Source organism: Ixodes scapularis, unplaced genomic scaffold, assembly GCF_016920785.2.
Source record: "Ixodes scapularis isolate PalLabHiFi unplaced genomic scaffold, ASM1692078v2 PGA_scaffold8__174_contigs__length_109621045, whole genome shotgun sequence".
Lineage (NCBI taxonomy): Eukaryota > Metazoa > Arthropoda > Arachnida > Ixodida > Ixodidae > Ixodes > Ixodes scapularis.
Window position 1 is genome coordinate 59,240,889 of NW_024609883.1, and position 24,480 is coordinate 59,265,368.

A 24,480-nucleotide genomic window follows, 5' to 3' on the forward strand; every position below is an offset into this window, starting at 1 on the left:
TTACGATCTGTCCCTTGTTGCCACTTTATCGCATCGTCAACGAGTCCTCTCAAAGCAGCAACGAACACACAAGCAGTTCGCCTCGCCCTCGCCCTTAGTTCCAAGTTGCCGTATACGTATATATATATATAGCGCGACCACTTACAAAAACAAAAGCTGCAAGCAGTCGCAGTGCCTGGATGGCACCTCGCAGCGCTCTCACATTTTCAATTCAGCGAGTCGACCTCATTAGCGCTCACAGTTCTCTTCCTGCCAACGGTAAAACAGCTTTTTCGGAAAGGAAGGGGCGTCGTGGCTTTGCGTGTCACCAAGCCTGGGCGCCCTCTCCGTAGCAAACAGAGGTGGTGTACTGTGGCGTGATAGGAAATATTAGAGGGCCGTTTTTGTGCACCCGCTTCTTTGTTTTACGGAGTGTGTAGTTAACCCCGCGCATGCGCTACCCGCTTCGAGTTGGAGCGTATAGTTTACCGGGGTGAGAGTTTTTGACCGCTTTAGTACTGTCTCAGAGCGGACGGTCGTTCGAAGTGCGGGGAGAGATGCGCGCATAGGCGTGCGCACAGGGGGGAGGGGGGGCAGGGGGGGGGGGGGCGGCCGCCCCCTCAAATCATCTGAGGGGGGGGGGGGCGCAAAGTTGGCCCGACTGGAGGCCTCCTGCGCTGAAGCTTTGAACAAACTGTAGCGCCCTCATTTTGGGTAGTACAAGCTCACCTGATTGAGCATAGCACTATTTATGGCACGTTGGTCGAGCTTTTTCAATTCTACGTGGTGCTAAAGAACGGAAGAACACCTTTGGACGCCAGAAATCGGCCAAACTCAACGTTGCAAGAGAATCGAAAGTGCCAAATTCATGACACCACCGCTAGGCCACGCGTCTCTTATCTCTGGGTGGTGACGTCACAACACCTGTGTCGCGACGCTTTAATTTTTTTTTTTCTTTTTGATGTCTACTTTGGAACCCGTGAAACGGCATCTCTTGGCTCACACTCTCAGCGTCTTAGCTTTGACGGCGTTCGAATTTGTATTGTTTCTTTGTATTTTGATCGTGATATCGCGCTCGGCACCAGAGCAGGCACGCGTCTGCATGCGTGACAGTTTGAGACGCTAAAATTTGTACTACCCAAAACAAGTCCTAACAAGTCCCATTCGCAGCACTCTCTGGGCAGCGCAGGAGGCCCGTGGTTTCTTTTTCGACGGCATAAAACACCGACGCCAAAGTTCCCTCCCTCTAGTGCGTGTAACGAAGAAAAGAACCATAAAAGTACGCCGCGACGCAGTCAGTCATCGAACAGTTCGCGACAAAATCGCGTAGAATTTTTCTTCAGACTTTTCACGATTGGTGAAAAGTACTACATCTCCCACGTGCTACACATTTCTAGTAATCTAGTCATAAATATGTTTACCACCAAATAACATATTTATTAGTTTGTATAATGTTTGTTGAGCATGACATAATGCGTGCGTGTAGTCTTGTTGTTTCTATTACAGTCCCTATCAAGTGCCAGAAAGTAAGATGATCAACTGTACATTTGGATGCTCAGAAAAAAAAAAATGGCATGTCATCGCGTTTATCTTCAATAATTTCTAAATATTGTAACTTGCTGTTTCTTGTATTTATAGTCTGCGGTATATTCTCGTGCTTTTAAGCGTTGCTATTACGTTGTGTATTGGGTGGCGTTTTTCGTCCTTTCCATGAACGTTGCAGACGCCATATGACAGCTTTCGCCATGTGTAGGTGCACCCATGCGTTTGCCCTGTATGTATACTATATTTTCCATACTAGCAGAGTCACGCTGAGGCAATATTTTTAAATATTCTGTGCTGTTAGAGATGGCATATGTGTCCTATCTTTGTCTGGTTTCGAAAGAATAAAAAAATTTTGTATCCGCGTCGTGTCACTGACGCCTCAGCTGCGCAGGGACTGCCTTTCTTTGCGGACGTTTCACAAGAAAGTGAAACCTACTGCTTAATAATATTTTGTATATGTTACTATTCAGTATTGTTGAAATAAACGTTTCATAACCCTATCTCGTCTCAGCACTACCATATGAGCGTCAGGACATCAGTGGGAGTGTGCTGGTAAGAAAAGGGGGGGGGGGGGGGGGGGGCGGCGGGGGCGCTCTGGGGAAACCTCGCCCCCCTTAATGAAAAATCCTGCGCACGCCTATGGATGCGCGCCAAATGTGTCCGACATGACGAAACGAACCGTCAAAAGAATATGACAGCTCTGACTCGCCACAGACATCAGTTTCAGACACACATTTGAAGCTTCCGTCGTTCTGTTCGTCTCCACCCACCTCCGGTATCGCAGCAAGGATACTCTGCCTCCATTGCAGGACCTGGCACGCGGGTCCGACTCGACTGGTGTGCTGTGTTTGGCGTCCCACTCCGGGGGGGGGGGGGGGGGGGGGGGGGGCGTGCATTGCTAGCAATCCCGAAGTGATGACAAGTGACCTCGCAAAAAGCCGCGCTGTCAGGCTGCAGAGCAGTGTATTGGGAGAGTTTTGCCATTCATTGGTTTGAATAGGCGACCATCTAGTGGCCTACCACAGGCCGTGAAACAGCCCCTGGCGGTCGTCGTGAGCTCTAAAAATGCGACTCCACTAATTGAGCCTTAAAGCCGCTAGAGTCAAAAGGCATAACTCTTGGTGTCGTAAAACTCGGCGCATGTGGTGTTTTCGTCACGTTTATATTCAACGGTATAGAATATACGAACGAGCGCTCCAAACCAGACAAAACAGCGTAGTAGCGATCATTGCAGCTGCGAGATTGAACGCTTCTGTTTCACGCGTTAGATGTCGTTTCCGAGGTTGTGACGTCGGGGTCATGCTGATTGGTCGACGCTGTATCGCACTTTTAGTTTAAGCTCTTACCGCGGGGGAATATTCAGCGCTGGCGGCGACCTTTGCTCCACACCCATTGGCCAAACTCTTCCAATCTACGGCTCTGCCACGCTGTCGACCCAGGTAGCACCGAGTTCTGGGCCAAAACTTGGTTTTGTCTGGGAGTTTAGGGCATTGAAAAGCCCGAAGAAGCCAAAGTAAAGCCAAACCTCACCTCCCTTGGCAACAGGGTGGGTATTTTGGCCCTAATTCGCCTAACAAATGCCAGAGTTAGGCTTACTGCCCGGTAGTTCGGTAGATATTTGGCATTTTTGGGACAAAATCGCCAAACTAATGACAAAGTTAGGCTTCCCTTTTTGATAGTTCGGCTGTCATCTGGCACCTTTGGGCCAAACTCGCCACAGATGTGCCAGAGTTAGGCTTACTACCTCGTAGTGTTGACATGTGGCATCTTTGGGCCCAAGTCGCAAAACAAGTGCCAAAGTTAGGATTCGCTTCCCGATAGTTCGGCTGTCATCTGGCAGCTACGGGCCAAAGTTGCCAAACAAGCGCCAGAACTAGGCTTACTGCCTTGGGGTTCGGCTGATGAGGTATTTGATGTACGCGGGTGGTCTTCATCTTCATTAAATAGAAATCAAGTTTTATTTGGCTGGCCACTGTACCTTATTTTGCTGACCCGACTTTTTGTGATGCGATCTAGTCGCGGAGAGGCTGAGCCAATCAACGGCGTTCGGAGCGAGAGCTTTTGAGAAGCGACTTGCCAACGAAGACGTTGGATTCGCTCATCGCGCACGCCAGAGTGACCATCTAGTTATTTTTTTTTTTTTTTTTTATTTTGCGATGCGATTTAGTCGCACCGCGCGACTGCTTACATCCCCGGTGTGAATGCGCCTGTACAGAAAGTGCTGCCATCGAGCTAGCGCTGCGCGAGACTGATGCGCGCACGTCTCCTCAACAGATATTATTATTATGTGGCGCATTGCAAAAGCGAGCGTGGCTCTGTGCGTGTCTTGTATTGTGATTCAGCACTGTCAAATCCTAGCGATAACAAAGAGCGGAAACGACCGGTGCTCCGTGGCGCCGCCCCCGCATCACACTTGGGGAATTAAAATGAAATCCCGGAACTTGTACTATTTTAGCGTGTTGCTACTTGTTAAACATTTTGGAAAGTGGAGACACAAAAGGGACGATACAGACAGGACAATCTTTCAACTTCAATAACATTTATTTTCGGCTTCAAGCTCAAAGCCCGCCCGCTCTGTGGGAGTACGGGAAACTGAATTCTCGGGGGAAGGAGAGGAAGCGGAGGAAGTGTACGCGATCCCCCTGTCCTGCGGGGCCAGGTTCATCGGGCAAACGGGACGATGCCTCGACGTCCGACTCCGAGAACATCAAATGGACGCCGAAAGAGCTGCTTCTCAGCACCGATCGTCATTCACTCGAGAAAATGTCCCGGCTGCGCTCCTAATTTCACCGGCACAAAAGCCATGGGAGGCCACTGCATGCGAGCGAGTGGGGAGAGAAATAATTGAGGCCTATCGGATGGCGACAAGCCCGCAAAACATAAGCACCCCTTCCATTTCGCTCTCAAGAAAGGAGATTATCTTTCTGAGGCCCACAATGGAAGCCGAACGCTGACAGACTAGGCAAGGCGACAAAGTCACCGGCAGAAGCGGCCTTTCCTTGCATTCCGTTCCATTTCATTTCAGAGAAGGGCTGGGATTCTCCCTTCCCTTATTTCCCTACTATTGAACGGGTCCGGATATACACTCTCCCCTGTAGCTTTGGCTGTACACCAGATTTTTTGTTTTTTTATACGTTGTTTTTGTTATTTTTTGTTTACTCTAAAGCTTGAAAAATGCAGAGGGAGCTTAGCTGCGTTGTTAATTCCCCTTCGACCTCGCCTTTTGCAAATCCTCCCCACCCGCTTTTGTGTCTTCGTGTGGCTGTCAGTGAGCGCGACACCCGCTTGAAGCAAATCAAAAGGGTGGAGCGAAACGCGTCACCTCTCTATGTAGGGCGCGTAGGACAAAAACGTTTGGACGAAAAATTGTCACTTGACTCTCTCTGTCACGCTGATGGAATCTCTGGGGCTGTTGTTTCCGCCGTTTGCCTAGTTACACAAATAGGCGGGCCACGTAGGTCCGGTTTTCGAAATGCGCTCTTCAGAGGCCAGATTCACGAAGAGCTTCTTACGGCCGTATTCTTAAACGGGCCTCGACTCGACACTCCACCTCGACTCACTGGAGTGGAGGAAAGCAGCTTGCCTCCACTCGAGGAGCCATCGGGCTTCACAGACGCGCCTCGGCGTTTCCTCGGCTGAGGAGCTCCTCGAGAACACTTCCTCCACTCGAGGAAACTCGAGGAGACGTGAAAGGCGTCTGGTTACGAGGTTGTAGTGAAAAACGAAGTTGAAAACAATATTGTGGTGTGAATTAGGAACATATTAGTTCATTTTATTTGAAGGGACACATTTTACTAACATTGAATTGGGAGTCTGCAAGATTTCTGCTCCGCAGCGCGCACGTTTTATGCGTTGCGGCCGGTTTCGGACAAACAGCCACAAGCGTTCTCCAGTCTGGCAACGGTGGCGGCCGCTCTCTGGCCGGTTTTCGGACAAACAGCCACAAGCGTTCTCCGCAACACTGGCAACGTTCGTCGGGTCGGCGGCGATTTGAAACCGCCGGGGTAAAATGTTTTTTTGCCGATTAGTGTAAAGGTGGCAGTGCGACGGATATCTTCCAGAAGGTGTATAGGCATACCGAGACCGCTACCAGCGGACCACTTGGTTTCGGCGCGGAGCCGTTACCGTGGGGACGATCAAGAAGCCCTTCCTCCGGAGCGCTCAACGACCCGTTAGGCCTACCAACCGGGCGTAGGCCGCAAGTGTTTTTTCGACACGGCGTGTCGGGGCACGGCTAAACGACGGAATCTGGCGGTGGTGGCTGGGGCGTCTCGGAAACCAGGCAAGGGAGACACCTAACATCATGACTCCACGGAGGAAAACAATGACAACCAGTCAAAGTCAAATGGAAAAGGCAAAGAAGAGGGGAAAGCGAGACAAGGCGTCAGTGGAGTGCGAATGCTGTGAAAAATGGGTGGATATCAGCGAGACACCTTTCGAATCATGCACGGAGGCGGAGAACAGTACATACAAATGTAAGGAGTGCAAGGAAAATGAGGTGAGAAGAATCACCTTGGAGGAGGAGATCGAACGGCAAGTTAATGCCTTGAGAGAGGCAATGAGAGTGAAGCTGGAGGAGGCAAAGACAGAGAGAGCGGCCATAGAAAGTAGGATGTTGGCGAAGCTCGAAGAGGAGAGAACCTTGAGAATAGCGACGGAAGAGAAACTGAAAGCAATAATGCAGGAGGAAAGGAACAAGAGAGAAAAATTAGGGGAGGTGTTTAATGAATGGATGAAGTCATGTGAACCAGAGCAAATGACGGTCAACGGGGCTGAAAACGCGCCGCAACAGCTGGAACCGAGAAACGGGGTCAAATAAAAGATGACATACCACACAGACGGGAAAGAGACAGTTAGCTTTTCCCAAGAACGGACGGGAAGTGGAGATCTGGATAAGGAGCAGGGGAGACAGACGACTGGAGGCCAAACACAAAGAAGCCAGCACAGGAACTACAAGGAGGCCCTCATGAGGCAGAGAGCAGACCCAGATGACGGGACAAAGAAACAGGACAAAGAGAAGAAGGTGGACAAGAGAGTCTTAGTGGTAGGGGACACCAATGCCTTCAAGATAAAGAGAGCCACACTGAAGGTGGTAGATTACGACAAGAAAGTTCACTTTGCAACTAAGCCGGGAGCACAACTGAGAGAGTCACTCGAGAGAGCAGAGAGGGATGGGAAAATATGGAATGCAGAGGCAGGAGTGGTGGTCATACATGCGGGAGTGACAGACGTGCAAGGCGAAGAATCGGTGGAAGAAATGGCAGCGGAGCTAGGGAAACGGCTTGAGGACTGGACCACGAGAGCCCCGAAACATTCTTTTATGGTGTATGAAGTCCCAGAAATCAAAGACAAGGGGGACCCACTTAAAGAGAGGTGCGCCAAGTGGAACAGGCTATCAAGAGAGATCAGCCAGCAGCTGGGACCGAGGGTGGAGGTGGTAAAGAACACAGGAACGGGAAACGACATGGAAGATGGCGGCTACAACAGAGATGCGGCAATTGAAGAGGGACAAGCACTGGGTAACAGACTAAAGAGTTTTTTAGGACTGAAATGGAAGGGGAAAAGCGTGACACCGATGAAAAGGCGACAGGAAAGAATGGAAGGCAGGCTGACTCTGGACCAGAGACTACAGCGACTCGAGGAACAACTCCAGAGGATGTGTCCCCCACAGGGACATGCCCACTAAGAAGAGAAAGTAGGAGGGATGGTGCCTGCAAAAACACGAGAGGCGGAAAAAACAAAAAGGCACCAGACCGGGAAAGAAGGAAAAACAGACGAGCAAAAAAGAAAAAGAGGGAAGTGAAGATTGCCTTTTTAAACCGATAGGGAGGAAGGAAAGCAGGAAAATGGGAAGAGGCCTTTCAGATGTTACAAGATGATAAGATTGGAATGTTCGCAGTCACAGAAACCCACCTCAGAGATGAAGAAAGACCCCGGATTGCGAAGGGCTTTTTTGGGATGGGGTAAACAGAAAGGACAGTGAGAGAAGGGGAGGGGGGGTAGGATGCTTTAGCGGGCCAGGCTGGCAGAGAGAAAGTCCAGAGTGCAGAGAGCACATGTGGTTGACGGGGACACTGGCGGGGAGAAAGGTGGCAGTGGCAGTGGTGTACCTGTGGACGGGGGCAGACAGCAGGGAGACAAACATCAAGCTAATCAAGTGCATTGAAAAAGACTATCACAACATTGGGAGACCTACCATTATGGTAGGCGATTTCAACGCACACCTAGAGGAGTTTGATGGGAGAACAGATGGTAATGGAAAGCTGCTGCAGGACATGGCGGAACACCTGGATATGGTAATCGTCAACACACAAGATAAATGCATAGAAAAGACGACATGGACGGCCAGAGGGATGAGCTCTACAATCGATTATTGCCTGGTGTCCCCGGACCTGTATGAAAAACTGAACTACATGGAGATAGACGAGGAAGGCGACAAGAGCTTGGGAAATGATCACAACAAATTGCTGATCACTTTCGGAGGAAAGCCGACGGAAAAGAGAGTCAGCGAACCTCTGAGACCACACCACATAACGCAAGCAGAAGCACAAACAATTGCGCAGAAACTGGAGGACGAGGTGGAAACCAGGCAGGTGGAGACGTACGGGAACCTCATGCGGTGGTGGAGGGACCACCTGGAAAAACTGAAACGACCGACACGAGGGAAGCGGAGGAGAAAACGATGGTGGGATGTGGAGGTGAAGGAGGCCATTACAAGAAGGCAACTGGCAAACAGGACTCTGCGAGGGACCATCAGAAAACGAAAGGAGGAGAAGAAAGCCCCCCTACAGAAAGATTCAAGAGAATGGAGGGAGTACCAGAGCAGGAAAATAGAGGTGACAGCTTTGATTCAAAGCAAAATGGCCAAGGTAGATAAGAGATTTTTGGAAGAACTGAGAGAGGCAGGACGTGAGGCCCCACTGAAGGTCTGGCGACACGTACAGGGCCAAACAGGTCGACCCAGGGAGGATGCTGTAATCAAAGACGATGCAACGGGAAAGGAACTGGACCCTGGAGAGACCAACCGGTACATTGAGAGGTGGATAGGGGACATGTTCACAGGGGACAGCCGACAAATGGACAGTGAGGAGGGGGAGACGGAGGACGAACTGCAGGAGCAACCGAGCAGAGAGGAAATCACGGAGAGGGAGTTAAATAGAGCAGTCAAGTGGATAGGAGGAACCACAGCCACTGGAATGGACGAAATCCCAATGAGGCTGGTGAAGGAGCTGGGGCCAGAGACGAGAGCACTGCTGCGCGAGATCCTCAACCAGATCCTGAAGGAGGGATGGGTGCCGGAGGAGTGGCGAACCTCAAGACTCAGACTCATCTACAAGGGAAAAGGGCAAAAGTCAACGCTCGGAAACTACCGCCCCATAGCCATCACATCGGTACTCTACCGCGTGTTCACACAAATAATACGAGACCGACTGCAGACATGGGCAGAGGCAGAAGGAGTCCTGGGGGAGCTGCAGAATGGGTTCCGGTGGGGGAGACGCCTTGAAGACCATTTATTCGTGCTGACGCAGGCCATCGAGATTGCCCAGAAGGAGAACCGCCCCCTTTACCTCTGTTTTCTCGATATCATCAAGGCTTACGACACGGTCGAACATCGAAAACTGTGGACGCAGCTGGAAGAGCGGGGACTCTGCAGAGAGTGGATAGACCTCTTGCGAGAAGTGTACAGAGGGACGACGGTGGTGGCACAGTGGCAGCAGGAGACAACACATCCAGTGACCTGCTCCAAGGGCTTGAGACAGGGCTGCCCACTGTCGCCGCTATAGTTTATGCTGTACATAGCAGGAATCGAAAAGCGGCGGCAGGAGAGTGGGCAGGGTTTCTCACTGGAATATTCGGAAGGCGGGGAAAGGAAGGGAGGAAAACTCCCGGGACTCATCTATGCCGACGATATGGTGCTGATGGCGGACTCGCTGCAGGGCTTGCAGGGGCTCATGAACGAGAGTGGTGCAATGGGAGAGGCCCTGGGGCTTAGCTTCAGTTCGCACAAATCTGGGCTGATGGCCTTTGGGGCAGCAGAGGAAAACGGGACCGCCAACCTGTCCATTCAAGCGAATCCTGTACCTTGGGTGGACCACTACAAATATCTGGGTGTAAACCTACAGAAGGGACACCACTACCTCCTAGAGCACGAGACGAAGGTCAAGGCGAAGAGCAGGAAGAACAAGGGCATAGCAACGGCCAGGGCCCTCTGGGGATATAACCGATACGAGGTAACCCGAGCGGTCTGGAAGATGGTGGCGGTGCCGGGGCTTACTTTTGGCAACTCAGTGTTGTGCCTGTCATCAGGTACCAGGCAATACCTCGAGGTCCGTCAGAGGGAGGTGGGAAGGTCGGCACTGGGAGCAAGCCGAACAGCACCGAACGAAGCCGTCCAAGGAGACATGGGCTGGTCCGGTTTTGAGGCCAGGGAGGCCCGAGCCAAGCTGGACTTCGAGCGACGCCTCAGCCGGATGAGCGAAGAGCGCTGGGCCAGACAGGTCTTCAAGTATGTACATCTTCGGTCCGTCCCAACCCGGTGGGTGCGACGGACGCGCCAGCTGGCACAGCGATACGAGGTCAACGGCCCACTCCTCTACCCAGCCGCGGAGCAGCCGGAACTGCAGCAGAGCATCCGCGCGAGGGTGATCGAGAGCGAGACGCGGCGATGGGCGGAAGCGGCACGTCTGAAACCAGCGCTGGCCCTGTATGCCAGAGAGAAACAGGAGGTGAAGCGAATACCTTTCATGGACAACAGCAAGGGCAGTGCACTGCTTTCGGACGCCCGAGGCGGCATGCTGCGGACCCGCGTTTTCCGCGCGAAGTACATGGACATGGAAGGGAAGTGCGTCATGTGCGCGCAGGGAGCAGACGAGACGGCGGAACACGTCATACTGGAATGCACGGGTATAAAGCCGGACGTGACGTACGAACCAGACATGGCGGTGGCGCTGGGTTTCCGGGGCGTTGACGAACAGTACGACGCCGATAGCTCGCAGCCAGTAGAGGTGACAAAGAGGAGACTTGAGTGTTGGTGGAGGAGAGCAAAAGAACACAACTACGTTTTTGGCTAGTGTAGCTACTAGCAGGGGTGGAACGGCTGCGCCATTTGCGCCATTTTGCGCCAGACGCATTTGTCTGCGCCATCCTGCGCCATTTTGCGGAAACTGCGCCACAGCCAATACCTTGCGCCATTATGCATCAAATCGCACAACGTGCGCCAAACAAATTGTCTTTTGTCTTGGTTTCGGTTTCTATGGACTCAATTGGCAACAATGAGCGCGCTTAGCTTGGTCGGCCTTGCAATCCTTTGTTCTGTTTATTCTCCGTGTGTATTCCGAGTCGGAAGCGCGCGGAAAAACTCGGGGTTCGGATTCCAAGCGCTACACCACCTGCGATTGGATTGCTATTCTTCAACCATCAGCGGTTAAGCAAGTAGGCCAAGGTGAGGTCGAGTCGTTAAGCGGCAGATTGCCTGAGGCTCTGCGGCCCAGGATCCGTACGTGAGCGCAGTTGAAAACAAATGAGCAAAGGATTCCTTTTAGTACTTCATCGTTGGAAGTTGGAACCGCATTCCGGCAAGATAAATTGTGATTTGATAGAACTGAAACGCGGTCCGATCCGAAACCTTGCCGGCCAGCAGCTCTCAGGCGAGGGGTAGATCTGCTCGGCGTCCTTTAACCTTGCTCCTTATAATCGCTTTGAATACGATAAGTCTGTTAATCGTAGTCTGCTGCTTCGATATTGAGTTGCACAACAGGATAAACTTGAAATGTGTGTCCCTGTTCCTCCACGCAACAGTACGTCCATTGCTTACGCACGTCACGTGGTTCGCACATATAATTACTATGTCGAGCACGTGAGTTGTGCGATAAGCAGTGTTGGTTTGCATTTTGAGCAGCTGAAAGCCACTCAGAAAATATCAAGGATACCATCTTCAGAAATATATGGTACTTGCTTTTTGGTTCTCATTAAGGCTCACAAAGTTTCAAGTTTTCGCATCTGCTACACTGTTATCCCATCTACCTAGGTTCCTAACCACTCATGTTCATCTGTGCAGCTAAGCACTATTGAAATTGCTCCCGTGCTCGTCTAAGACACAAGCAGAAGAGCAATGAAAACTGATCTGAGTTGCTCCTAGCCTGCTCCAGAATGTAGTTTCAGCTGCTCCCAACCTGCTCCAAAACAGCGGTTAGAACTGCTCCCGTGGCTGCTCTCAAATACATTTCATGAGTTCCACCCCTGTACTAGCCAGGCTAGATCCAGCGCTGCTGAGATCCCCCGATACAAAGGGGTTAGCCCCAAATCCAATCCAATCCAATCCAAGCTTTTGCGTCGTAGAGGCAGCTGTAGCTCGCAACCGTCGTTCGTCTCTGCCTCTCGCCCGTTCTTCGCCGTCTCACCTCGTTTCACCGCTTATCTGCTTCGCTGTCACCGCCTAGAACGAGCATTTTCACCCTTCCTCTTTCTTCAGAGTCCTACTAGAGTACCTTGCCCTACAACGATGTCGTTCAACGAAGGTGACAAGAAAGTGCGAGTGGTTCCACGAAGGAGGGGAGCTTCTTCGTCGTTCTACTAACAACTCCCCGAAAGAAGCTAAAATTGACGCGTAGAAGAGTCTGCACCAAGTATAAACGAGTCTGCACCAAGTATAAACGCCAGCCGCATGTCCGCCCACGAGTGTTGGGTCAACGGTAAACCCAAGTCGAAGAAAACAGACTCCGAAAAGAATCAGGGCATCCACGTAACAGGTGTGTAAGCAATTTCTATATTCGGGCAGAATATTGCAACGGGTTCGCAAAATCACATGACAGGACGTGTGTACTAAATAACTCTGCAAGGGACTTTGCTGTGGCCACCTGCAGCTAGTCAAGCACGTTACTGTCGAGGCCGTAGGTGGGCAGTGACGGTGAATTGTCGCTATCTTTGGTGATTCTGTGCCGACATCGACAACTACTTTCCGTGTTGTGCTATATCCAAGCGAAAATTACGCTGCGAACATTCTGGTTGCGCCACACTACCTTAGCCTCCGGCCCCTTTCTTGAAATTATAGAGGCAACCTTGACTGATAAAGAAAAACGCGACGCACGAAACTGACACTAGTGCACGTTGAAGCTACGCTAAGTAGGAGTTTCGACTATGTCAATTAGACCTAGCACCTCATCTCCTTATGTGCTAATCTTTTAAAGAAAAAAAAATCTTGTGCAGGTTTTATTGACTACCAGCTCTCATTTCTTAATTGTAACCTCCCACCCTAGCAAAAATAACGGTTTGAAATCAGTCCGGAAAGTGAAATCCGGACTAAGATCAAACCGGAGTCACACCGGAGAGGCGAATTCCGGTTCGCTCATACCGTGATTTTCCTAATCCGGTTCAAAGTCCAATTGGAGGAATTCCGGACAGGCAAATTCCGGTTCGCTTTAACCGTGAATTTCCAAATCCGGTTCAAAGTCAAATTGGAGGAATTCCGGAGAGGCGAATTCCGGTTCGCTCATACCGTGATTTTCCTAATCCGGTTCAAAGTCCAATTGGAGGAATTCCGGACAGGCAAATTCCGGTTCGCTCTAACCGTGAAGTTCCTAATCCGGTTCAAAGTCAAATTGGAGGAATTCCGGACAGGCAGATTCCAGTTCGCACAAACCGTGATTTTCCCAATTCGCTTCAAAGTCAAATTGGAGGAATTCCAGACAGTCAAATTCCGGTTCACACAAACCGTGATTTTCCTAATTGGTTCGAACAAACCGTGATTTTTGGAGTCCAGTTCAAAGTACAATTGAAGGAATTCCAGACACAAATATGCGGTTCGAACAAACCATTCCTTGTCAAATTCGGTTAAAAAACAAATTGGACAAAGTCTAGACTGAAAATATCCGCTTTGCACAAACCATACTTTGCCATATCCTGTTCCAAAGAAAATCGGATCAGCCGCCTGATGCCGAAGACTTTCAAGCGTATGGTTGAAATATCAAGTTGCAAACAATCCATCCCGATACCGTACGTACGGGCTGCTGCGTCGATCAAAGCTCAGACCGCAGAAGACAGCCAGCTGATATGCGGCGCCAAAAAGGCGACATCACGGCCATTTTTGTGCAAGTCATCGCCATCTGATTCCTTCTAGCATTTTTATGCACTCTGCAATACTTGTTCATTATTATGCTTAAACTACGTTTTGTTATTTTTTAATTATTTTTAAATAATTGCTTGATAACTGTCAAATAACCTTTTTTTATATAATTTTCTCCACATAAAACAAACAAAAACAAGAACTAATTCGATGCCACAGCTAGATGTACACACAATCGGAAAGTGTCATTTCAGTATCTTTGACAGCTTTCCTGCGGTCTCCTTAAGTTTATGCCTGCATGCTGAACATTATATTATGGTGCACATGCAGGCAATTTCAGGGGCTTTTATCAATAGAGGTACGCAAAGCAGGGATTTAAACCGTAACCGGAACCGAAAACCATTTAGGAACGAAAATTTTCAGTAACCGTAACAGGAAGAAAATTGTTATTTGAAATTAAAAAAAAAACGTAACCGTAAGCGTAACCGTAAAGTATTTACCGGTAACTGGTTTTAACCAATAGCAGCCGAAAAAAAAAATTCTCAAGTATGGTTTGGAGGACTGATCTTGAAATATTGTGGCAATTTGACAGAGTTACTTTCAGCGAGTGGTGCATCTGGTAATACAATTTCCGTTCAATCTAACTTTAGGATTAAGGATACTTGGTTGGAATCAGTAGTCGTGCTTATAATAAAAAAAGTCTGTTTCTAAATCTATCACACTCCTACATCGCTACATGTGTCAGTACGTGTCGCCTTCAGTGTAATAACTAATAAGTTAGAATTCTCAGATGTCCATCCAATTTGGCTCTATCAAAACCACCAATGTTCCTGACATGGAGTAGCCAGTATGAAGAAACGAGGTAAATTGTCTGTCATGCAGAGCTGGCGGAAAAGAAAACCTGGTATTCATTTAGTCTGAAACGTCGCTAGTGACGATTTTGAAACAACACAGAAAGAAAAAAACAATGTGACAGGTTTGACATTGGCGTTAAGTGTATGTTTCATATTAACCGTGATTCAGAATTTATCTGAACAGAAGACAATCACAAAAATTAAAATTATTTTGTGAAGTGAAAGTTAATATTGCCACCCGCAGAGCCGAGAAGGCAACGCTCGGTCACGGTCTTCTAGAAGATTCCCGGTCATTCTCGCAGCAGACGTAACTTTCCTTCTGCTTTGTTATTCTCGAAAGTGCCAGTTCATCCTCGCCCCGAGCGCGCGACGCTCGAACCTTCTTTGCCGAACTTTCGAGATAGTGACGCAGGGTAGATAAGCGGCTCCCGCGACCTTGTCGAGTCAGTCCCAGTTTCGCTAGCGCTCTGTAGTGCCGCCGAACCGCCGCCCGCTTTTCTGCTACCTCGACGCTCTTTCGTTATTTATTTTTGGTTGGCACAAGTTCGCCCATTAAATCTTTATTTTCAGTTCACTGTTCGGCTTTTCGTCACCTTCATTCGTGACATTTCTGGTGGAGGTGCGGGGTACAAAACCCGTGCAGCGTACCCCTACAAGAACTCGATCAGCAAGCCCCATTTCCCGACGACCTTCCGTTGAAGACTCGGAGCATCGAGCCAGCCGCCGTATTCAAGGGTTGCCCCCGGAATTCGGTCTACTGCCGAAGAAGACCAACCAGTCGACGAAGCCGACAATGGACCCCCAGTCGTCACAGACTCTGACCGCCGCCCCCGTCGTCTACCTGCCCGTCGCCCCTCGTACACCGACGTCCTTCCACGGCGAGATCTACGAAGACGTCGAAGATTGGTTGCAGCAATACGAACGGGTGGCGCTGCACAACCAATGGACTCCGGAACAGCGTCTGCAAAACGTCTATTTTTCCCTCGAGGGAACGGCACGACACTGGTTCGAGAATCGTGAAACCTCGATTACGTCATGGGACCAGCTGAAAGGAGAGCTCCGAGGGACGTTCGCCAGTCAGCACCGAAGGGAGAGAGCCGAAGACCTCCTTCGGACGAGGACGCAAGGCCCCAACGAAAGCGTCACCAGCTTCGTTCAAGACGTCCTGCGACTGAGCGCGCGTGCCGACCCACAATCCACCGAAGACAAGAAGCTGCGTGTCCTTATGCGCGGGGTGAGGGACGACATCTTTGGGGGCCTCGTCCGCTACCCGCCGACCACCGTCGAAGCGTTTGTCACGGAGGCTACGAACATGGAGCGCGCCCTCCAAGCACGCGCCTCCTACTACCAACGACATCCCGGCGTCGTTGCCTCCACACTGCTTAATGACGACATCGGCGCCCGTACCCGCGGCATCCGTGACGTTATCCGAGACGTCGTCCGAGAGGAGCTCCGGAAGCTGCTCCCCGCTGCTGAGCGTCCGGCGTCGCTGTCAGTCACCGAGATCGTGCGCGACGAGGTACAGCGGGCCTTGCAGCCTGAAGCTCCCGACAACGAGCAAGCCCCTGAGGAACCGAGGCTGACCTACGCCGCCATGGCCAGACGACCGCCGCAAGCTCCCCGCCAAGCTACGGTGCCACCACGACGTCAACCTCCAGCGCCACAGTACTACCAACGTCGCGAAGAACGACAGCACGTGCGCCCGGAAAAACCAGCACCCAGGAAAACTGACGTGTGGCGAACGGCCGACCGACGCCCGCTTTGTTACCATTGCGGGGAAGCCGATCATGTCTACCGCCGTTGCCCGTACCGGCAGCTGGGGTTACGAGGCTTCCACCCCGACGACCCGCGACCACGCTACGGAGAGCGACCTAGGGACATCGACGAATACCTCCGCCGTTCGCCATCCCCAGGACCGTCTCCCCGCCGCGGTTACCGATCGCCATCACCGCAACGCCTTGCATCGCCTCATCGTAGGTCCCGCCGAGAAAGCCTGTCCCCCCTGCCTCGCCGGGAAAACTGAGTGCGGCAATACCGGGGGTGACGAACGACGCCAATATCCTCCACAAACGTCGGAGGGCTCCCACACTAGCGACAAAACGGATAGGAACGACGCTTCTGTGACGGTGTCGAATAACCTCGACGTTACCATCGACGGCCACGACGCGAAGGCACTCGTCGACACCGGAGCAGACTATTCCGTTTTAAGTGGGAAGCTCTCTCGCCGCCTTCGGAAAGTGATGACGCCGTGGGATGGCCCAAAAATACGAACCGCCGGCGGACATCTCATCACACCAGTGGGAAGGTGTACTGCGCGCGTGGACATCCACGGAGAGACCTGCCCCGTGAAGTTCGTCGTCCTCAAAGACTGTTCGAGAGACGTCATCCTTGGCATGGACTTCCTCTGTGAGTACGGTGCTGTGATCGACCTTCGAGCAAACAGGTTGACGCTGCGAAAGCCCGTGCTACCTCCGGAGGAATCCAAAACGTCGCCAGCCGCCGTCCGAGTCATTGCGGACCACGTGAACCTGCCGCCACGGTCGAGTGTTCTTGTGCCCGTCGTGACCGACGCAGTTGCCAGCGGGAAAGTCCTTCTGGAAGGCAACGTCCAACTGCTTCTCGGAAGAGGAATAGGCGTCGCAAGGGGCGTAGCGGAGCTGCAGGATAGACGTTGTGTGGTCCTCGTGACGAACTTTCGACCGGAGGCGCAGCATCTAACGAAAGGTGCCACTATAGGACACGTCGAGGAACTCCGGGCCCACGCCGAAATCGCCGCGATCTCCGACGAGCCCTCGCCATGTCAGCCGTCCAGTACAGTGTCGCAACAGCTTGACGTTAACCCCAAGCTCAGCGCCACGGAACGAGGACAGCTCGGAGACCTCCTCGCCGAGTTCGGCGACTGCTTTGCGACGACGTCGAGGGTGCGCCAGACAACAGTTGCGAAACACCGCATCATTACCAACGAGGACGCGCTCCCTGTGCATCGGCCGCCGTACCGGGTCTCCCCAAAGGAACGAGAGGCCATTCATGAACAAGTACAGGAGATGCTCAACGACGACATCATTCAGCCTTCGAGCAGCCCGTGGGCCTCTCCAGTTGTGCTGGTAAAGAAGAAAGACGGAACGCTTCGATTCTGTGTTGACTACCGGCGGCTCAACGCGGTCACGAAGAAAGACGTGTATCCGCTACCCCGCACCTCCACCAGAAATGTCACGAATGAAGGTGACGAAAAGCCGAACAGTGAACTGAAAATAAAGATTTAATGGGCGAACTTGTGCCAACCAAAAATAAATAACGAAAGAGCGTCGAGGTAGCAGAAAAGCGGGCGGCGGTTCGGCGGCACTACAGAGCGCTAGCGAAACTGGGACTGACTCGACAAGGTCGCGGGAGCCGCTTATCTACCCTGCGTCACTATCTCGAAAGTTCGGCAAAGAAGGTTCGAGCGTCGCGCGCTCGGGGCGAGGATGAACTGGCACTTTCGAGAATAACAAAGCAGAAGGAAAGTTACGTCTGCTGCGAGAATGACCGGGAATCTTCTAGAAGACCGTGACCGAGCGTTGCCTTCTCGGCTCTGCGGGTGGCATTATCCGGTTTGCCTACGGAGAACTGAAGTTCCTGGGCCACGTGGTGAGCAACGAAGGTGTAAGTCCTGACCCTGAGAAGACTCGCGCCGTAGCGGCCTTTCCACCGCCCACCGACAAAACTGCCGTCCGAAGATTCCTTGGACTTTGCGCATACTACCGGCGATTCGTTCAGGATTTCGCCAAGCTTTCTGCGCCGCTAACGCACCTTACGAAAGACGCCGTGAACTTCGACTGGGGTGAAGAACAACAACAGGCATTCGACGAACTAAAGCGACGGCTCCAGTCACCACCGATTCTCGGCCACTTCGACCAATCAGCCGAAACGGAGGTCCACACGGACGCCAGTAATACAGGACTCGGAGCGGTACTGGTCCAACGACAAGACGGTGCGGAGCGCGTGATCGCATACGCTAGCCGGACGCTGTCGAACGCGGAACGCAATTACTCAACGACCGAGAAGGAATGTCTGGCCGTCGTCTGGGCTATCACGAAATTCCGCCCATACCTGTACGGGACTCCTTTTCGGGTGGTCACCGACCACCATTCGCTGTGTTGGTTAGCGAGCCTGAAGGACCCATCGGGACGCCTCGCTCGATGGAGCCTACGACTGCAAGAGTACGACGTAACCGTGGTCTACAAGTCAGGCCGAAAACACAGCGACGCCGACTGCCTGTCCAGAGCCCCTGTCGAGTCAGCTGCCGGATGTGCCAAAGACGACGACGACGACCACTTTCTTGGAGCGGTGAGCATTCACGGCATGGCAGCGCTCCAGCGGGACGATCCTGAGCTGCGTGCATTGATCGACCACTTGGAGGGACGAGGGGGTACGATTCCCCGAGCCTTCTCACGTGACCTGCCAAGATTCGCCGTCCGGAGAGGTATCCTCTATAAAGAAAACTTCGGGGACAACAACTCGACGTGGTTGTTAGTGATTCCTGCTAGTCTTCGAGAAGAGATCTTCCAAGCCTGCCACGACGACCCAACATCTGGTCACCTTGGCTACAGTAGGACTCTTGCTCGAATCCGAGAAAAATACTACTGGCCCAAGCTTCCGAAGACTGTCCACCTCTACGTCCGTTCGTGCCACGAATGCCAACGACGCAAGAAACCACCGACGAAGCCGGCAGGTCTCTTGCAACCGATCGCGCCCCCGACTGCACCATTCCAGCAGGTTGGAATGGATCTTCTCGGACCTTTCCCACCGTCGGCGCAGGGAAACCGGTGGATAATCGTGGCAACTGATTATCTCACCAGGTACGCCGAGACAAAAGCACTCCCGTCGGGGACCGCCGTGGAAGTAGCCAAATTCTTCGTGGAGTCTATCGTCCTCCGACACGGCGCTCCCCAAGTCCTGATTACGGACCGAGGATCCTCGTTCATGGCGCAACTGACACAAGAGATACTCCGCCTGAGCCACACCGACCACCGCCGGACCACGGCATACCACCCGCAGACCAACGGGCTGACGGAGCGACTAAACAAGACCATCTCCGACATGATTTCTATGTACGTGGACGTGGAACACAAGACGTGGGATGAAGTGCTGCCCTACGTCACGTTTGCGTACAACACGGCGATTCAAGAAACTACCGGCGTTACACCCTTTCAGCTGGTGCACGGCAGAAAGGTGACGACGATGCTCGACGCCATGCTGCCCCACGACCCGACGGATGACGGCACTGACGACGCCCAGCTGGTCACCCAACGAGCAGAAGAAGTACGCCAGCTAGCCCGTCTTCGAATAAAGAACCAGCAACGAGTGGACGCTGGCCGGTACAACCTTCGCCGCCGCGACGTGGAGTTCCAGCCCGGAGACAGGGTATGGGTGTGGACGCCCATTCGCCGCCGCGGCCTCAGCGAGAAACTGTTAAAACGCTACTTCGGACCCTACAAGGTCATCCGCCGCCTTGGGGACTTGAACTACGAGGTGCTCCCCGACGGAACTCGCCCATCAGGACGCCGCCAGCCACGACCCGAAGTCGCCCACGTAGTTCGACTCAAGCCGTTCTACGCGCGTTAGGATTGTGAAACTGCATGTTTGTTTTGTTTCGCCGTAATTGTTTTAGCCATTTCCGTTTTCCTTTCGTTTTGCATCGGGGCGATGCACTTTTAAAGGGGGGATAATGCCACCCGCAGAGCCGAGAAGGCAACGCTCGGTCACGGTCTTCTAGAAGATTCCCGGTCATTCTCGCAGCAGACGTAACTTTCCTTCTGCTTTGTTATTCTCGAAAGTGCCAGTTCATCCTCGCCCCGAGCGCGCGACGCTCGAACCTTCTTTGCCGAACTTTCGAGATAGTGACGCAGGGTAGATAAGCGGCTCCCGCGACCTTGTCGAGTCAGTCCCAGTTTCGCTAGCGCTCTGTAGTGCCGCCGAACCGCCGCCCGCTTTTCTGCTACCTCGACGCTCTTTCGTTATTTATTTTTGGTTGGCACAAGTTCGCCCATTAAATCTTTATTTTCAGTTCACTGTTCGGCTTTTCGTCACCTTCATTCGTGACAATATATCCTTTGATGGCCAGTATTTACATGGAAGTTCAGTGACTGGCCGGCATCGGCGCTTTGGTGTTCAAGCAGGCGAGCCCCGTCATGGAAGATCCGTTTAATGACCGGCATCGTTTTATTTGTTTCGCCTTTTTCACTATGAAGTCAAGTCATTGAGATTCTGACAAACTGTGGCAATTCATGGATAGCGAGTGGAAATGTTTGCGTTGATCAATCCTTCCTAAATGACTGCCGACGCTAGGGTATTTTATCCCAGCATGACAAGGCTGACGTGTTTTATCGCGAAAACGCAAGAAAAAACAATACGGTGAAGAAAATTAGCTGCAGAGGATTTGAGAATATGACCGCCTACGCCACGAAAAATAAATTTTACAACGCCGAACATTACTTTTTTTAAGAAGCTAGTTTAATTTGATGTACTATACTTAAGGTCCGGTGGTATACGCAGGTGTTTGGCCCTGATAAAAAATAAAAACGGTATAACGGAGCCTAAAAATGAAGAAAAAAAAAAGTGGCATGATTGAGCACGCGCTTTGAGTTACAAAAACAATAATAAACATTACTTTCCAGAGACTAGAAAAGTAAGAGATGTGTTTATTGCTTATGACGCTACGAAATTGAGTGCGAAAATATGCTATTTCAGACAGGAATCAACTGCTTTCTGTGGTAGTTACGATTATCTAACAGAAATATTTCGAATGTTCCCATAGCCAAACGATATCTGTCGCTTTGATAACTTATGTTATACGACATAACGTTCCAGAGAAACGCGAATATAAAAACTTTTTTTTTTTTTTTACGCAAAAAAGCGAGAAACACCACTGCATTGTGGATGTTCACACTGCCGGGCTTGTGAATGTGACCCCTTGACGCTACGAAGAATAATTGTTACAACGTTGAACGATGCCATTTCTGAAAGCTAGTTTAATTATCCGTGCTGCACTTGAATCTCAGGAATAAAAACATGTCTAGGCCTAATAAAAAAAGTAAAACTGGGGAGCGCAACCTGTATAAACAAAAACCTGGCGGCACGCGGGGGATAGCACTGATCTACGAGAACAAATTAAATACTACTTCCCGGAAGTCAGAATATTAAGAGATGTGCTTAATACGTAGCGCGCTATGAGGTCAGCTATATTACTGCCTTAAAATGACGGTATTTTTGATTCGACAGTGGGTGAAGATGGCCGCTTTCAGACAAACTTCAGCTGCATTACTGTGGCAGTTTTACCACTTACACATTTTCCCATTTTGCTCGCAATATGCTCATTATTATTATATTTCTTTCTTCTTTGAAAGGACTTGTACTGTTTGCCTACGGTTATGAATTATCCCGGCAAAACAAGAGGGCCACGGTTTGTGCTTTGCAACAATTCAAACTTGGGCTCGCACTTTTTTTTTTTTCACCTTCTCCGTGATTATTACCCATTAAGAACGGTGCCGACGACTGCAAAAACATAGAAAATATTTAAAATAATAAAATCTAATACAGAAAGGTGAGAAAAAAATATTTAAAGATATAAAAGCTAATACAAGAAGGTGAGAAAAAATATTTTAAATAATAAAAACTAATGCAAAATGGCGAGAAAAAAAATATTAGAAATAATAAAAACTAACACAAGTAGGCGAGAAAAAAATATTTAAAGTAATAAAAACTAATACAAAAGGTAAAAAAATATTTAAAATAATAAAAACTAATACAAAAAACAAAAACATAAGAAAAGAGTGCTTCCGGGATTCGAACCAACGACTGCACGCTCTGCAAGATGGCGCGTTAGCACACTAGGCTAAAGTCGCAATTTTTTTTTTTTTTTTTTATTTATTACATGGGATTTGGTCAGAAAACACAAGGCACTTGGAATCACGGTACACAAAGGTTGGCGTTAGGTGTCATGTACAGGCGTCGACATACATTTCGTTCATCTAAAGTCACACCATCGTGGGGGTTTAGTTTTCCTCATAGGTTCGAGTGCGGTTTCACAACTCAACAAAGTATTCTGTATTGAATAATACGTCTAAAAATCCGGAAGATTAATGCATCGATTTAAGAGAGCATACCAGTCTGGGCGTTCACCGAGATGGTCAAATACATTTCGTACATGTGATACAGTTTCTATAAAATTCGACTTTGTTGTCCGGGGAGCATCAGCATTTCTGTCAATCATTCTCGTTTTCCAGAGACTATGCAAACCCATCAGTGTAAACAGATCATAAGGGAAGCTGTCATTCGGGTTTAAAGGTAGAAAACGGATTGTGTAGGCACTTATATTTAAATCTTTTTTCACAGTTCTTTGTAACACATCCCAGAAGAGGTAAGCATCAGTGCAGAAAATAAAACAATGTTCTATAGTTTCCGGTTGGTTACAAAGGCGGCAGTTCACTGACCACGGAACGAAAATGCCTTTTTCTTGAAGCCAAGGCTTAACAGGTAGCGTGGAAGTGTGAAGTTTAAAAAAAAAGGTTTTCGCAGAAGGTGACACTCGCATTTTCTTCACACGTTTAAAAACATCTTGTTCCAAAACGTTACCAAATACGCTTCGATACAATGTTACAGGAAAAACAACATCTATCAGATCAGCATAAATTGTTTTTCGGGGAACTTTAAATAAATACTCCAGAGAAAACCGGGTTTTCAAAAATTCAATCGCGCTAACTACCTCTCCAAGGAAACCGAAAGGACGCAATGTACCTACAGGCACAGATGAGACTACCAAGTATGGTAAAGCTTCTGAAAGTTCTGCCTGCACGTAAGTGCGCAGGAAATGATGGGATACAGTTCGGAAGAACATAAAACGAACAACCACCTGTTTTAAAAATAGGTGAATCAGCCCAAGACCCCCTGTATCAATGGAGCGAAAAAGGTTGTCTCGTTGCATGGGTTCCCAAGTGGAATCCCAGACAAAAGTCGCGAAAACTCTATGGAATTTTTTAATATGGCCTCTCGCACAGCAAATCACCTGGAGCACGTACCAGAGTTTCGCTACAAGGAAAATGTTACATGCTTTTGCGCGTCCAAAGATTGACCACCGATTTGATTTCATTATATTGGCTTGACGTTTGATCTTTGCCGCACGCTCAGACCAGTAATGGCCACTGTTTCGAATGCAGTTCAACGGTACACCTAAATACTGAGGAGCTACACAGCTCCACGAAATACCAGCATACTTCGAAGGTGTTGTGGCCCACTGGCCGCACCAGAAGCCAACGCATTTTGAGTTATTTACCAACGCTCCCGATGCTTCACAAAATGCCTGGGTTAAGGTAAAGACATTATCGACACTTTTCTTATCAGCACAGAAAAACGCTATATCGTCAGCGTAGGCTAACACTTTTACTTCCGCGGAATAAAAATGATAACCGTCCACTGTAGGGTTGGAAAGTACACTCAAGCAAAGAGGTTCCAAGTAAAGAGCAAACAAAAGAGGGGATAAAGGACACCCTTGTTTAACAGACGATTCTAAATTTATAGGAGTCGAGAGTGAACCATTAACAATGAGACGGGTAGCACAGCTTCGGTAGCATAGTTCGATTCCTTTCAACAACGTTGTTCCCGGGTTTATGTGTCTAAGAATGGCGAAAAGGAAGTCATGAGATACGCGGTCGAAGGCTTTCGCCAAGTCTACTTGGACTATGGCGACCTGGTTGTTATGCCGAGTACTGCTCTCTATGACCGAACGTGCGACGTGTATATTGGTCTGTATGCTTCGCCCCCTAATTCCACATGTCTGATGGTCACCAACAACACTAGAAGCGACGAACTGAAGCCGTTTTGTCAAAATCTTAGCGAATATCTTATAGTCCACATTGCAGAGAGTAATAGGGCGATATCCTTCTACGTGTATAAGTTTATCTGTATCCTTACTTTTGGGGATTAATACTGTATGGCTGCTATAAAAAGATGGTGGTAAGCGTTCACTATCGTAAGCTTCAAGAAATACTTTGTGTAAGAAAGGGC

General features: G+C 50.1%; 2 protein-coding genes across 2 annotated transcripts; one reads left to right on the forward strand and one right to left on the reverse strand.

Moving 5' to 3' along the window:
* The first annotated feature begins 5,827 nt into the window (after positions 1-5,827).
* On the forward strand, positions 5,828-6,343 carry LOC120840273 (arginine and glutamate-rich protein 1-like). Its single transcript, XM_040210705.1, has one exon. It carries the CDS (start codon positions 5,828-5,830, stop codon positions 6,341-6,343), a length of 516 nt encoding a protein of 171 aa, XP_040066639.1.
* Positions 6,344-22,385: 16,042 nt separating this feature from the next.
* On the reverse strand, positions 22,386-24,224 carry LOC120840284. The gene has a single exon (XM_040210729.3). It carries the CDS (start codon positions 23,564-23,566, stop codon positions 22,541-22,543), a length of 1,026 nt encoding a protein of 341 aa, XP_040066663.1. The 5' UTR covers positions 23,567-24,224; the 3' UTR covers positions 22,386-22,540.
* Positions 24,225-24,480: the final 256 nt, after the last annotated feature.